General features: G+C 36.5%; 1 protein-coding gene across 2 annotated transcripts in view; it reads left to right on the forward strand.

Annotated features, from left to right (window-relative positions):
- The window catches only part of RNGTT (RNA guanylyltransferase and 5'-phosphatase), a 171,461-nt gene that overhangs the window by 38,227 nt on the left and 119,123 nt on the right, over positions 1-14,111 (forward strand). For both annotated transcript variants that reach the window (XM_071741359.1, XM_071741360.1), the window contains exons 9-10: positions 7,342-7,477; positions 13,560-13,631. In XM_071741359.1, the coding sequence (XP_071597460.1) occupies positions 7,342-7,477; positions 13,560-13,631 (208 nt within the window). The remainder of the gene's footprint in view (positions 1-7,341; positions 7,478-13,559; positions 13,632-14,111) is intronic.

A 14,111-nucleotide genomic window follows, 5' to 3' on the forward strand; every position in this document is an offset into this window, starting at 1 on the left:
TGTATGGGGTTTTTAAAAAGTTTGTTTAGAATTTGTATTGTCAAGTCAAATACATAACTCTACAGCTGCTTATGTGTAGCTGATAGGCTGTGTACTTGCACAAATGAGAATGTGTGTATGAGTTTGAAAATGGTATTTGTGACAGAGCTGTCAATGTGCTGATTAAAAAGACCTTGTTCTCCTTTTGTTTACACACTTGAGATAAATATTATGAGTCTTCACATAACTTCCCGTGTTAGTGTCCCTGTATCCAGGCTCTGTCATCCTTCAGAAGACGGAGTTTGAAGGCAGCGATGATTGCCAGCAGCAATTAATATTTGAGAAGAAAGCAAGCTGAGCCTTCCCCATTTGTCAGGACTTTAGGGTGTATTGCTCCATCTGCCACAGGCCAGCTTCAAACTTGTCTAATTTAAACTGTTACTCTAGATCCAAGAGCACGCTCTGCATTCCAGCCTGGAGATGGGACTGCAGCAGCTTAGTGACACAGATAGATGATCTCCTACTGTCAGTGGATAGAGGGCAGTCATTAATTTTCATTGTCCTGGCCTTTCTCTACAGCATTTGACACATCTGGCCAGAAGTCGATGCTGTCTTGCCGGGAGGGAGTGGCAGGGTGCAGAGTAAAGTGCTGAAGTGGCTTGGCCTCGTCCTAGGTGATCGATCTGCAGAGTAGCCACATGCTCGTGGTTTTGAAGTGCTGCCAATCATAAAAAAAAAGGGAATTAAGAAATTGAAAATGGCATCTGCAACAGGATTTCGCTGTCGCCTCTGCGTCAGTGAACATATTAGTGATGGTAATTGCTGTTCTAAGTTGGGTAATGCTTATTTGTGTGGGAGGGCAGAGCTTTCGCAAGACTGAATCTGAGGCTGTGTAATGAACTCCCCGGGGAATGGAGAGCTGCCATATATTTTGTGCTCAGATGTAATGATGGAATTACTTATTTTTTTATGTTCCTTAATGTGATAATTCAGACACGAGCGTATTTAAAAAGGAAAAAAAAAAAAGGCAACGATTATGATACTTTGATAGTCTGTCTAACGAAACACTGAATTTTTAAGCTTCCTTGAAAAAATATTTCTAATCATTTTGCTACTTTTAGATTTTTTTCAGGAAATTAATTTTGTACTGAAGTCAAACTCAGGAGATGAGGTCTCAAAATCTGAGGAAGCTGCACTATGTTTTTATTGTACTTAGGGTTTTAAAATCCCTATGAAGTACAAAATTAACATATGTAAGCTTATTGCTAGGATTGTTGCTGAGATTTTGGCTGAGGAAAAGAGATCAAGCATAGGTAAGGCATGTAAAAAAACTGAAGTCAGTGGCAAAACATTGGTGTTCTGGGAGATCAGTTTCACCAAAAATGTGTTATGGCAAGCACTATGCTGTATATGAAGTGTGGTGTTGAGGAGTATTTTCAAAGCTGGTTCTCTGGTGGGTGCAGTATTGGATTTGAAGCTTGGGAGATTGGTTGGTTTTTTTTTTCTTGTTCCTGATTTTGAACGACTGTAGGTTGAGGCAGACCAAGTAATTTACCTTATTTTGCTTTTAATACATTTTCCTTGAAGTGTACTTCTAGATTTAATGGTGGAAAATACTAAACATTGACATAAAGGACAAGCCTCAGCTTTTAACTTACCCTTTTCAGTGTCACTTGAGTCAGCTTCAGAATTGTGTAAAAAAAACAGGAAACCCACCATCAGCAACAAAACAAACTAAATTAAAAATCAAGTGTAATGAAGTCAGTCTTCTAGCACCTATTTTGGGCCCAGCTGATATGGACTGCATGAACAGGATATATGTGGAGGTAAATGAGCCTTTGAAGCAGTTGCCTTTGATTAGGCTAAAAATAATTGATTTCTGAAAAAAAAAAAATCTTCAAGATGGTATTTGGTAGTTGACATTTTTAAAAGTTTAAATATTAAAGTTATTAATACGCTCTGGTAGGTGATCTGCTTGTGTAATGCCAAGAGCTGTAACTCTATGCTAATTCAATTTTCACTCTATTTCCTGAATTAATGTATTAATACTAAAGTCCGGGAAAAATTAATAATGGACCTTACTTCAGGACAAGAAGTGAATTAAAAGTAGCTTCTTGTGAAACTTGAGATTTTATCATTTCTATAACTAGGTATTGTATCTGCTTGTGAGATAAATCTCTGTGGAAATCATGACCCTTAGTTTTTTAATTTGCCTATCAGAGCTTTTTCAGTGGAAAGCAGCTGATTTGTAGTGGCTGGATTGGCAGTTTGGAGAGGTGATGTTTATTGCTGAAACTTGATTATCTGCTTTTATGTACAGTTATCCAAGGGGAATGAGCAGTTCTGTTACAGCTCTTGTTGCTGCTCCACTCTTGCTCTTTTATTCAATAGTCTTGTTTTAAATTCACACAGGATTACAGAATCACAGAATTATCAGAGCTGGAAGGGACCTCTAGAGGTCATCTAGTCCAATTCTCCCAGTAAAGCAGGATCACCTAGAGCCATCTGATACAGGACCATGTCATCTTCTGTACTTACACAAAATCTAATACAATGGGCCCTGGTTATTAATTGGAGCTCACACAATAGATGTGATTACTAATAAATATACTTCTGTAATAGCAACTTAGCATTCACAGTATGCAATACAATGCCTGACAGTTAAACTTCTATGTGCTCTTTTAGTTCCTACTAAATGTGTTTTAGAAAGCATCATTCTTCTTTCTTTGCCTATGTGGTGTTGCCCAGAGGGGCTCTATTTTGATTTAAATGCTTATGTTGCTAATGCCTTAAGTAACTTAAAATACAATCAGTCAGTGAATAATGTGAAAAATAGTAATTGCTCATGTTGAAATAATAATCAGAAAGGTATTGATCAGCAGTCTACAGGATTTCTTCAGTAAAGCTTGAAGTGTCATCTGGAGAAAATGTAAAGCCTGATGTTGCTGAGCATCTTAAATTATGTTTTTTGAATTAAATGATAAAAAAAAACCCAACTAACCAACCGAAACCTCTCATTAAAGAATAAATTCAGTTTCACCAAAACTTTGGTATGGTTGCATATCTCTTCCTTCTTGGACATTGTCAATTATCAGCTTCTCATAGAACACTTTCGGTTGTCAGGGCATCTGTGATGAAATTTCTTCAGTCCTATGTTGGTAATAATTAGAATTTTGACAAGTTCTATTGTTTGGACCACATTCAGAGTTTTTTTCCAATAGCTTATTAAATTGGGGGGTATGAGGTGTTTTCAGCCTTTCATTAAAAAAAAAAAAAAAAAAAAAGGAAAAAAGCAACCCTAAAACTCTTTCAGAACAAATGTATCTTGCTTCTTGCTCAGTCTTATGTTTTTCTCATGCAGAGGACTTTTTCAGCTCTTAAGTGAGGCAAATATATTATCGTGAGGCCCATGACAAATAGCTCTACAATAAAGTAATTTATTGTCCTGACACAAAATGTTTAGATTTTTTTTGGTTTTGTTTTCAAGGTAAGCATATGATGATGTTTCTCAGTAGCTTTCTGAAATAAATTATAATTGTGATTCCTGGCAATCTTTGATCTCAAATCTTTTGCATACAGTCATAAGACTTACTGTTGTCCCTCTCATTTAAAATCTATGCTACAGAGAGCTAACTGTGACAAATTTTGAAAAGAGGAAGAGAGAAATCATGGGAGAATGTAACATTAGTGCTGTGGTTTGAAAGTCACTTTGAAGTTGACAGGTTAATAGCCCACCTCTAGTGGTTGGTGGGCCATCCACTCTTTATTTCCACACATTTTGTCTTGAGTCAAAGATCTAGAAAAAGTGGTGGTGTGATTGTATTACTTTTGATGTTCAAGTAATAGATTTTGATGAAATCTTCTGGATGTTGTCTAAACCTATAGATGTTTTTCGCTGCTGAAAACAAAGCTTTCAGCTCCTAGTGTTTTTTTTTTTTTTCCGATGCAGTTCCAAGTTCTCTTATTGTACCACATTTCTAATGGTGATGGAAGTATGGCTTTTTATAAGTGCTAGATCTCTTGAAGCATTAGATGCTGTTTTGTCATTGACCCACGTTACAATGAAAGCATGGACAGCTGTGTATATGAGAGTGCAGAGATGACTAATTAAGCTTATTTATAAAATTAAAAGTAAACTACTACGTATAACTTTTTTTTCTGTTACTTACACACCTTTCTTCCCTCCCTGTGTTTTCTTTAATCTTTGAGGAAAACATAACATGCTCTCAGTTTTAGTTTCAAACAAATTTACATGATTTAAAAGATGTGTTGTTTGTAGGTTACTCTTACTTCTGAAAAGCTGGTGCCAAGTTACCTAGTTGAATGTATACTGATTTTTTTTTTTTTTTTTTTTTTTTTGGTGAAGTATCCCATGTGCATCTTTCAGCTCTTATAATTTTGTATTGATTTAATCTACTACCTCCCCTCCCACTGACTTAAGAGTTTCTGTTTATAAATAAATATGGCTGGGGTTTTTTGTTTGGTTTTTTGTGTTGGTTTTTTTGCAATGGATATGTAACATCATGAAGTACTCGTGTGTGGAGGAACACTAGTTGAGTTGTTCTATAGTGAATTATAATTATAGTCATAATACTGAAAGAAGGTATTTATTTAAGTTGTATTTATTTATGCTGCACCTGTCCTGATTTCTAGAGGCAGGATCTGTGCAAGTAACAGGACAGCTGCCTGTGTAGATCACTTGCCTGCAGGGTTTCTGGAGGATGCTTGCTTCTTTTTTTTGACAGCAGAGATCTTGTGAGCATTACTTGTAAGAGCAATGGCGAGTTTTAGAAATGAGTACTAATAGTTCATTACTTCTTCATCACCAGTACTTAAGGAGAAATGGAAGAACTATGAAAAGTACTTGTTTTCCACCCGTGTGTATACAGTATATTTGAACACTTTTACACCTATGAAAATTTCATTGAGTCTTCAAAATAGGCTTAATTTCTTTCAAAATGTTCTGGTATGAATGTTGAAACTCCTGTCATCTTTTACTTTTTCAGTCAAGTGTTTCCCTATTCTGTAAAGGAAACTGTAACACAATCTGAGTAAGTTTAGCTGTTCTGGGGAGGTTTGTGTCCTCTCCCTGCTTATATCAGGGGTTGTTGAAGAACATTAAATGTAAAGTTTTAGAACCACCGAACTATCTTGACAGTTTGTAGTGCTTCTGTTCTCTTCTGGGGTATCTGTGATGTTGACTTCTCTCAGAACTTCTGTAATAACATTTGTATTTATAGCACTTGTGTGTGCAAGGTGAAATGAAAGGATCAGGAACAGCATGGCCAGCAGGTCCAAGGAAGTGATTCTGCCCCTGTACTCAGCGCTGGTGAGGCCACACCTCGAGTCCTGTGTCCAGTTCTGGGCCCCTCAGTTCAGGAAGGAGATTGAGGTCCTGGAGCAGGTCCAAAGGAGGGCAACCAGGCTGGTGAAGGGACTCGAGCACAGATCCTATGAGGAGAGGCTGAGGGAGCTGGGGCTGTTCAGCCTGGAGAAGAGGAGGCTCAGAGGAGACCTCATCACTCTCTACAACTCCCTGAAAGGAGGGGGTAGCCAGGGCAGGGTTGGTCTCTTTTCCCAGGCAACTCTCAGCAAGACAAGAGGGTATGGTCTCAAGTTGTGCCAGGGGACGTTTAGGTTGGACATTAGAAAGAATTTCTTTACTGAGAGGGTGATCAGACATTGGAATGGGCTGCCCAGGGAAGTGGTGGATTCTCCATCCCTGGAGATATTTAAAAAGAGACTGGATGTGGCACTCAGTGCCATGGTCTGGTAACTGCAGCGGTAGTGGATCAAGGGTTGGACTTGATGATCTCTGAGGTCCCTTCCAACCCAGCCAATTCTATGATTCTATGATTCTATGATCAGTGAAACAAAGCCTTGGGGTCACACTCTCAGTTTTGGTGTAGATCCCCAGCAGTGTTAGTTATGGCATGATCAGGCATAAGTGCAGTGACAGCAGCTCAGGTGGTAATTAGTAAAACTGACATAACCAGCTTTGACTGAGACAAAGACTTAATTTCAAGCCTTTGGGTCAGCTTTCTCTGCACACTTAATTTATTGCACAGCTGTTAAGCCCTGGTGTTTTCCTGTCTGACCTTTTAATCATCTCATGATAACCAAATTGTTCTTTGAACTGGTCTTACCAAGTACAATCGCTTCTTACTGGTTCAAAACAGGCAGATTTCTGTGGTTTTTTGCTTTACCATCTTTCTGAGCTCCCCAACAGTTTCTTTCCACCACATCAGACTCAAGCTGCTGGTCTTCAGTTTTGGCTTCTGTGGTTTACGCTCTGCACCTTTATTACCCCTGATTCACTGCCAAGGTGTTGACTTGTTGCAGCTGACCTTTGATAATAGTTTCCACTGAAATTTCTTCAGTTTATTTCCTCCAGTCAGAAGGTGTTATCTCCTAGGCAGCCACCTAAGTTTGGGAACAACTTTTTTCTGCACAGCTGCCTTTGTTATTCTTCCTGAAACTCTGCTTTAATACACTTATTGCAAAGATCAAAGAAAACTTTACCAAAGTAACTCGGGTGTGCTACGGCTGTCGTGCTATTTAGGGTGTCTTGTGTTTTTTGGTTTTTTTTTCCCTACTGTTTTTTTTCTTTCTACTTGTTCACTGTTTTTTCTTGTATATAGAACGTTGCCTCTATAGAGCAGTCTTCATGGGATTAGAAGAGAGAAATCTAAACTGATCTTTTAGGCTGCTGGGTACAGTCACAGTGTAGAGATTTTTTAGAAAATTTAGTTGTCTGCAACTTAACCAACCTCTTGAGTTGCTGGTGATAGTGTAGTAAGCTTTGGGGTTTCCTTTGTGCAAGGTGAGAGGACTGCTGGCTAAATTTGTCAATGTGTTATTGAACAGTGACTCAGTAGTTGGCTGAGACTTTGCAATACTGCAGTGTTAGATAATCAGTGGTAGGTGGGAAGGGTGTTCCTTCTGAATGAAACTGCAGTTTTATACCAGGCAAAGTCCTGGTCCACTTATGGGGGGAAAAAAATGGAGTAAAAGATGTGTTAGTGAAATTGAACTGAATAAGCTTAATGTATTTCTTGCAGCAATTAAACCTCTGTTATTTTCCGTAGATTTTTAGGCATCGTTTTGCGCACAGCAACATTCTTTTTTATGTGTATATATATTTCACATATTTTCTTTGTAAAGATTGCATTATACTAAATTATCTGTCAACCTGAAACAACAGGTTTAAACTTGTAACTGTAAAACATTCCTTGTAAAATGTTTCTTAATTATGTCTGTCATTATGTCTGTCATTATTTCATTTTTAGCACTCGGTAAATATAATAGAAGAGCTTTAGAGGATATACCTTTAAGTATAATATCCTAACATTGCCTTTGCAGGTACATGATGCTGATTGATGGCAAGAATGAAGTTTATATGATTGATAGAGACAATTCCATTTTTCATGTGTCTAACCTGGAATTTCCATTTCGTAAAGATCTTCATGCACATCTAACAAACACCCTTCTGGATGGGGTAAGGCACATAATATATGATTGCTGTAGCAATTTCAGTGCTGTTTACTTTTGTTCTGAAACAGGGCGAAGTTTTTAGGTCTGGATCAGTGATTCATGGGATTTCAGGAGTATGAATTCAGGCACTGGGTGAATGCGGGAATCACATTTCATAAGTAATTTCTTATCTACAGAACAGCAGTGATAACTGCTCTGGGGGGAGCTGTTTGTCTTTGAAATAAATCAATGTACTGAGGTGACATTCTCTGAATATAAGAAAATGCACGAAGAGAGAATCTAAAGAAATAAATGCAGAACCTCACTCTTGCTTTATATTTTAGTGCAATAAACATGGTCAGTTTAATCAATTTAATGTAAATATTTCTAAAATTTATTATCTTTTTATAGACTTTTGTGAACTGGTGATTTGGCTTCTGTCACCTTTATTTTCAGCTCATCTGAATTGATTACTGATTCAGAAATGGTTTAGTTGCATTTGTTTAAGACTTAAATATTTCTGAGTTGACTTTCCAATTTAAATTACATAAACTTGTTAGTGAACTTTGTAAGATAAGTGTAAAACAAGCTGTAAAACATTTGTATTTGTTGTTTGAAGGCTGGCCTGGGGCATTCTTGGTAAGTTTTTTCAGAACAGTAGCTGAAGGCAGGGATTACTCTTTTCTTGACCTTCCTATTTTAGATGCACAAAAGAACATTAGCTCTTATACTAAATACCTGTCAATGCAGATGTTAAATAAGTTTCCTATCATGATGCAATATCATGAAAGGCTCTCTGCATTGCTTTCACTCTTGCTTGCTGAAGTACTAAATATCCAAAATGATCTTCCATCTTGGTTTTCTGAAGCCTAACACACCTTTCAGGTATGGGGGACTATATTGTCATCGTTAACTGTCTTTCCTTTTTCAGACCTTTGTTCTCAGTATCCTTGAAATGTCACTTCTGTAAATGGTCTGTCTTACTGAACACACATTTACATGTGAAGCATGTATAAATCAAATCTGTGAGGATAATTATTGCAAGGAACAATGTCCTCTCTCAGGGAAAGAGGAGCAGATAATGGAATATTTTCCACCACCTCTGCCTCACTGAAAAACTTAAAACATAATTCAAGAAATGCCATGCTGTCAGCTCAAAAGTGCTTGCAGAGGCTGTCATGTCTGGTAGGAGCCTCTTCATCCAGGCAGCTTCCTAATGACATACAGAATAATACTCTTAATGACATACATTTGGTTCCATACTGTTGAGATAAAAAGCCTTATACTATTTTTTTCCCCTGTGCTCTTTTTAAAGCTCTTGAGAAAGTAATGGCTTGCCACTGCCCATGTGGTGCAATCCTAGGTGTTCAGGGAAACTACTCTTCTCTTTTTTTGCATTTCAAAATATTATTTAGTAAGAGTGGCTATTGTGTATCAGAGATGCACATATATTGGGGCATGTCCATAAATGTGGCTGTGGGCCGTGAGAGAGGGGCTCTGATCTGGCTGTTTCTCAGATTTACAGTTTAAGTCTCTTAAGAATAAAGGAAGTTGTCTCAGTTACCCAGGACATGAACTATAACTTCGCTTAATTTGCTGTTTTGGTAATATTTCTTATAGTGTATTTCTGTATTTCACTTTATTGACCTAAAATTAATCTTGCTGTGATTCCCTCCTCCCCCTTATGTTATTTTTTGTGAAGTAGAAAGCAAATGACATTAAATGAACAGGTATTTGGCTGAATGAATTACCTGGAGAGAGAACTAAAACCTTTCAATGCGTAAATACTTTTTTTAGTACAGATTTTAATTTTTTTCAAGTATAGTCAGTTTTAAAAAAAAAGAAAGCTGTTAAAGGAATATATTTTATTTTCAATTGATACTCCTTTCAACAGGTTTTTAAATAAAATTTGTCTGTTCTTTGAAGCTTCAGAACAGCTTAACTTTGTAATTGAATCATTTTTTTTTAATGTTCGCACCGAATGTTCATTTCCATGACCATTCCTTTACTCTGCATATATGCATGATTTCTTTCTTTTTTTTTTCTTTTTCATCCATAAGAAGAAAAAACTGTTGCTTTTTTGTTAACATATTTTGCTATTTAGTGCTGAAGTGCTGTTGGAGTTAATTCTTTAATTGCAGGTGGAATTCATATTTACTGCCCTTGAACTAGCTTTCTCTCAGAGAATGAACGAATAGAATAGGGTGGCCCAGCTGGCATTGCTTTGCAGTAATCTTAAAAAATATGAGAAGGAAGGCAAGACAAAACAATGATATTAGTGCAATATAGCAAAAAAACTGTTGGTGTTAAGAATAGAAAAGATTGGGTAATGTTCCCTGGCTTAATTTAGAATGACGGTGTATATAAAACTTTCATAAAAGCAATTTTCATAAATTCAGTGATCAGTTAACTTGCTTTAAGGCTTCTGGTGTAAACCTTTCATGTGGCTGGCTTTGAAAATTTTAAATGCATTTGCAGTTCAGGCTGAAATTACTCGCAGACATTTCTTACTATGATCAGTTACGTTGTGGGTTTTGAGAGATCTGCAGAACTCCAGTCTTATCTCCAGCTCTTCGGTTGTGATTGTTCTGCTGGCATGGAAGGAGGCTTTCTGCAAAGCTCATTAAAGCAAATTTGAATATTACCTACAGGTGACTAGTAGAATATGAAGTATTCCTTTAGAAGTGAAGTGTTTTACATTCATACTGCTATCTGGGGTAATACACAGATTTTTGTGTATTGGCTGTGATGAAAGAAAACTAAACAATTGTTTTTAGGAACTTTCTTGGCATTCTGCTTAGCTTTGGAACAGTTGAGTAGAAAATGCAGAGGCATTCTTAGGCTTGAAATACTTTTAACAATTTTAATAAAATATTGTATATATTATTTGTATATGCACTGTTCACACTTGAAGATTTGGCAGGGGCAAAGGACTCCAAAAGTGGAGAGTGAGGTTGATTTACATTTTTGTATCAATACAGAATCCTCACTTCTTTTCAAACTCTTGCAGAAATGACAAATTTAAACCTTTTGAATTTGCAAAGGCTAGCACTTTGTGGGAAATAGTGTTGAAGGTAAATGGACAAAGGAATGACAAGGCAAGGCACAGGAGGAAAAGGAGCAATAAATAGGTGTGCAACTAGATGTGATTCCATACTCTTTGTCATCAGTGTGCAAGTGGCTGGTAAAATGAGATCTTTAGCTTTGTGATTAAATTTTGGGTTATTTTAAATCCAAGCTGCTTGCTAGGTAAGTGATTTAAGAAAAAAAGTCCATGAGCTGTCAGTCCAGCACCGTTCTTTTGGTACTTGTCCAGCTAAAACCCCTTAGCACATTTGCTTTTTCTACTGTGCTGTAAGATGATGCTCTGCAACACCAGAAGATTGAGAAAAGGAGATCAGTACCTGCAGTTTTGCCAGATGACATCTAAGAAACTGTCCATTGAACCTTACTCTGCAAGCCTGCAGGTTAAGCTGATACCTAAACTATCAATGGATAGGTGGAAAAAAACATCCTAGCAGTGGTAATTTTAAACCACACAGTAATGGGTGTAAAACTACATGAGGTCTAGGAAAGGAAATGCCTGAGTACAGGTGCGTTTTATGGATACTTTTTTGTTCTGTTATCATCTCATGTGAGTGGTTTGGGGTTTAAGTTTTTAGGTATCTCTAAATTGTCTTACCAGATGAGAATGTGTGAGTTTGAATGTGATCAGTTTCTCAAATACGACATCCTCCTGACAGTGTCTGACCTTGCCTCTGAGGTGTAGTCCCTGAAATATTTTTCAGTTCTCCTGATTCCAAGGAAGATTCTGCAATCAGACTGTTAAATAATGATGTGCTCGAGTATTTCTAATCTGAATCATTCTTATGATCACTTTACAGCTTTTGCCTTATGACAGTTGTATTGGCATAACTAATGGAGCAGTGAGTGTTGTCATGACAGAGAGGAGCAGCACAGGAATTTGTCATCTTTATTGCTAAGGAATATTGTGCTGTTGTTTATTTGCTCTGGTAGCTGGGATTCCAGTCAGGATTTGAAAAGAGAACAAGAGGCAGAGAAGGAAGAAAAGAAATGATGTGAGGAAAGAGGGTGGTTGGGCCAGTAATAGGGTCAAAAGTTTATATGTATCTGAAGTAGAGAAAAGGTTTCTTTAAAAAATCAGTTCTGTGTTAAAACTGAACCTTCCAAAGAAGGTTTAAAAATCATTCCTAGTCCTTTTGGCAGTATTTGATAATTCTTCTTAAACTGAATATCCAGAGATTCAGATGTTGAAAATTAGGCATAAAATCTTGTAATACTAGGCATTAAAGTATTTACACTGTTTTGCATACAAATGCTAGGTTTGCATCAAAGCTGAGTCTCTTGACTATTCATACTGAGAAAATGGGTCCTTAAAACTTAAATGTATGGTCAGTTAAATGTACTTTAAATTTTTTTTTCACCTGCTAATACAACTGAAACCTCAAAGAAAAATAGTAGTGTTCTTTTGTTTCAGTTTTACTGTGTTATTTATTGTACCTGATTAGTGATTTACCCAAATACTGTAAAGTAACAGAATGGCATTTTGCTGCATCACTTCTATGTAGATCTTTTGGAAATGTTACTTGACAGTACCTGTGACTAAATTATTTTCAGAGTTAAGAAATATTGTAATGTTATAAAAGGATATTTTTCATTCATTGAATTATTGTTTTTTTAATGATGTGAAAGATGTGTAAGATCACTTCAGGTAGTTATTCACAACACCCATGAATCCTGTATTTTGCTGTGAAAGCCCAATTTCCATCTCAGTGTTGTGTTCCCAGAAGATGAGATTCCAAAATATTAAGTAGGCAACTCATCATTCCCAGTGTTTTTTGAGAAGAACAGCTTCGTGTCTTTTACTTTAGTTTTAAATGCTTGAAGGTTTGGGTTTGATTTAAAAAAGAAAACCTGTATTTTTAAAACTACTTGTTTATTTTTGAAAGCCAAATGCAATAAGAAGCTTGGTATGTGTGCAGGCTGAAAAATTAGTCTTACACTGAGATTCTTGGTGTGTGTGTGTTGTTTTTTTTGTTGTTGTTTAAATCATGTTATAGCAAAATCTTTTCATCTTTTCTAGTTGTTTTATTTTGCATGTGTGAATTTGGAATTTTAACTTATTCTTGGCAGCAAAAAAGTCCTTACTTGATACAACTTAACATACTAGCCCAGAATTGGGCTGGGAAAGGGAGGAGACTGACTGTATTTAGAGAAGGGAGTATTGCAGACTTGTTTCTGAAAAAAATTTACCAGTTGGTTGACTATTACCATTTCAGTCATGACTAATTTATATGCAACTGAATATTTTTATTAGATTTTAATAATAGTAAACTATGTCTAATTCGCATCATAGGAAACCTGAGTTACAGATAAAAGCACCAGCCTGTAAGATGTATAAATTTTTGCATACACCATTGAGTTCAGGAAGCACTTATGCCTGCGTAATGATTGTTGATAGCCTTTCTTCTAGCTGATGTATTTCAAAGATGATTTACCAGTATAAATTGAATGTTAACTAATTTCAGGTGGTACAGATAGTATCTGTGATAATAAATCCATTTGAAGGAACCCTACTGTTTAGTCACAATGCAACATTCAGGCAAATTGCAGTTGTCACTGCTGCTGAGGATTCTGTTAAGGTGAAAAAATCCAACCTGAGCACAGAAAATGGATGTTAGTGCTTGTTCTTTGCCTCCTTGCTGTTGCACTTCTTACTGTAGGCAAGCTTTCCAGAAGTGCTTAGTTGACTCTAGGATTGCAATTCTTACTGAATTTTCTAAAAACTCCTTCTTGACTCAACAAAGGTAGTGATTTTGAAAGCTGTGAGGAAACTAATGTATAAATTCTGCAGATCAGAATGTGGAGCCTTAGTACAGGTGCCTGGTTTTTTATATAATGCTTCATCAAAGACATTTAAAACCACCATGGTATCTTTTTAATCTTGACTTACTGTAAAATCTATTTGTTAATAAAGATGTGGCTGGTGTTTGATTATATCATGCCTCTTGCTACGTGCATTAAGTATAAATGTGTGGACATTCTTCTATGGTCATGAAATAAATGCAAATTTCTTATCTTTTCAGGAAATGATCATCGACAAGGTTAATGGGCAGGTTGTCCCTCGGTACTTGATATATGACATTATTAAATTTAATGTAAGTACTTTTGGTTTTATTGCTTTTACCATGAACTATTAATTCTTATTTCTGTTTTAATCTTATTTAAGAGCTTCAGAGTAAATTTAAACACCAGAAGTGTTACAATAAAAGTTACGTCAGAAGTTATAACAGAAATTTATTTAATTGACCTGCTCAAGAAAAGATGGCCTGCTCAAAAAACTACTCTGCTAAACACTGTTGGAAAATTTCCCATTTCTAGAGCATGTTTGAACTATCTAGGCAGTGAAATTGAGGGGAGATGGAAAAAGTTAGCTTGCAAGTGCTGTGTTTCTTACCAGAGCATCACAGTGCTCCTTGTTAGACTGCTCTATCACATCTTTCTCAAATTCCTCTTTAAATCAGGCAACTGGTCCTCTGTTAAGTCTTCATCAGCCACCTCTTCCATTTACACTGACTGTAGGGCAAATATATAATAAAAAAATATGTTGTGGAAGCTGTCGAGAAGGAGAAGTCTTT

The sequence above is a fragment of the Heliangelus exortis genome, chromosome 3 (assembly GCF_036169615.1).
Source record: "Heliangelus exortis chromosome 3, bHelExo1.hap1, whole genome shotgun sequence".
NCBI classification, from domain to species: domain Eukaryota; kingdom Metazoa; phylum Chordata; class Aves; order Apodiformes; family Trochilidae; genus Heliangelus; species Heliangelus exortis.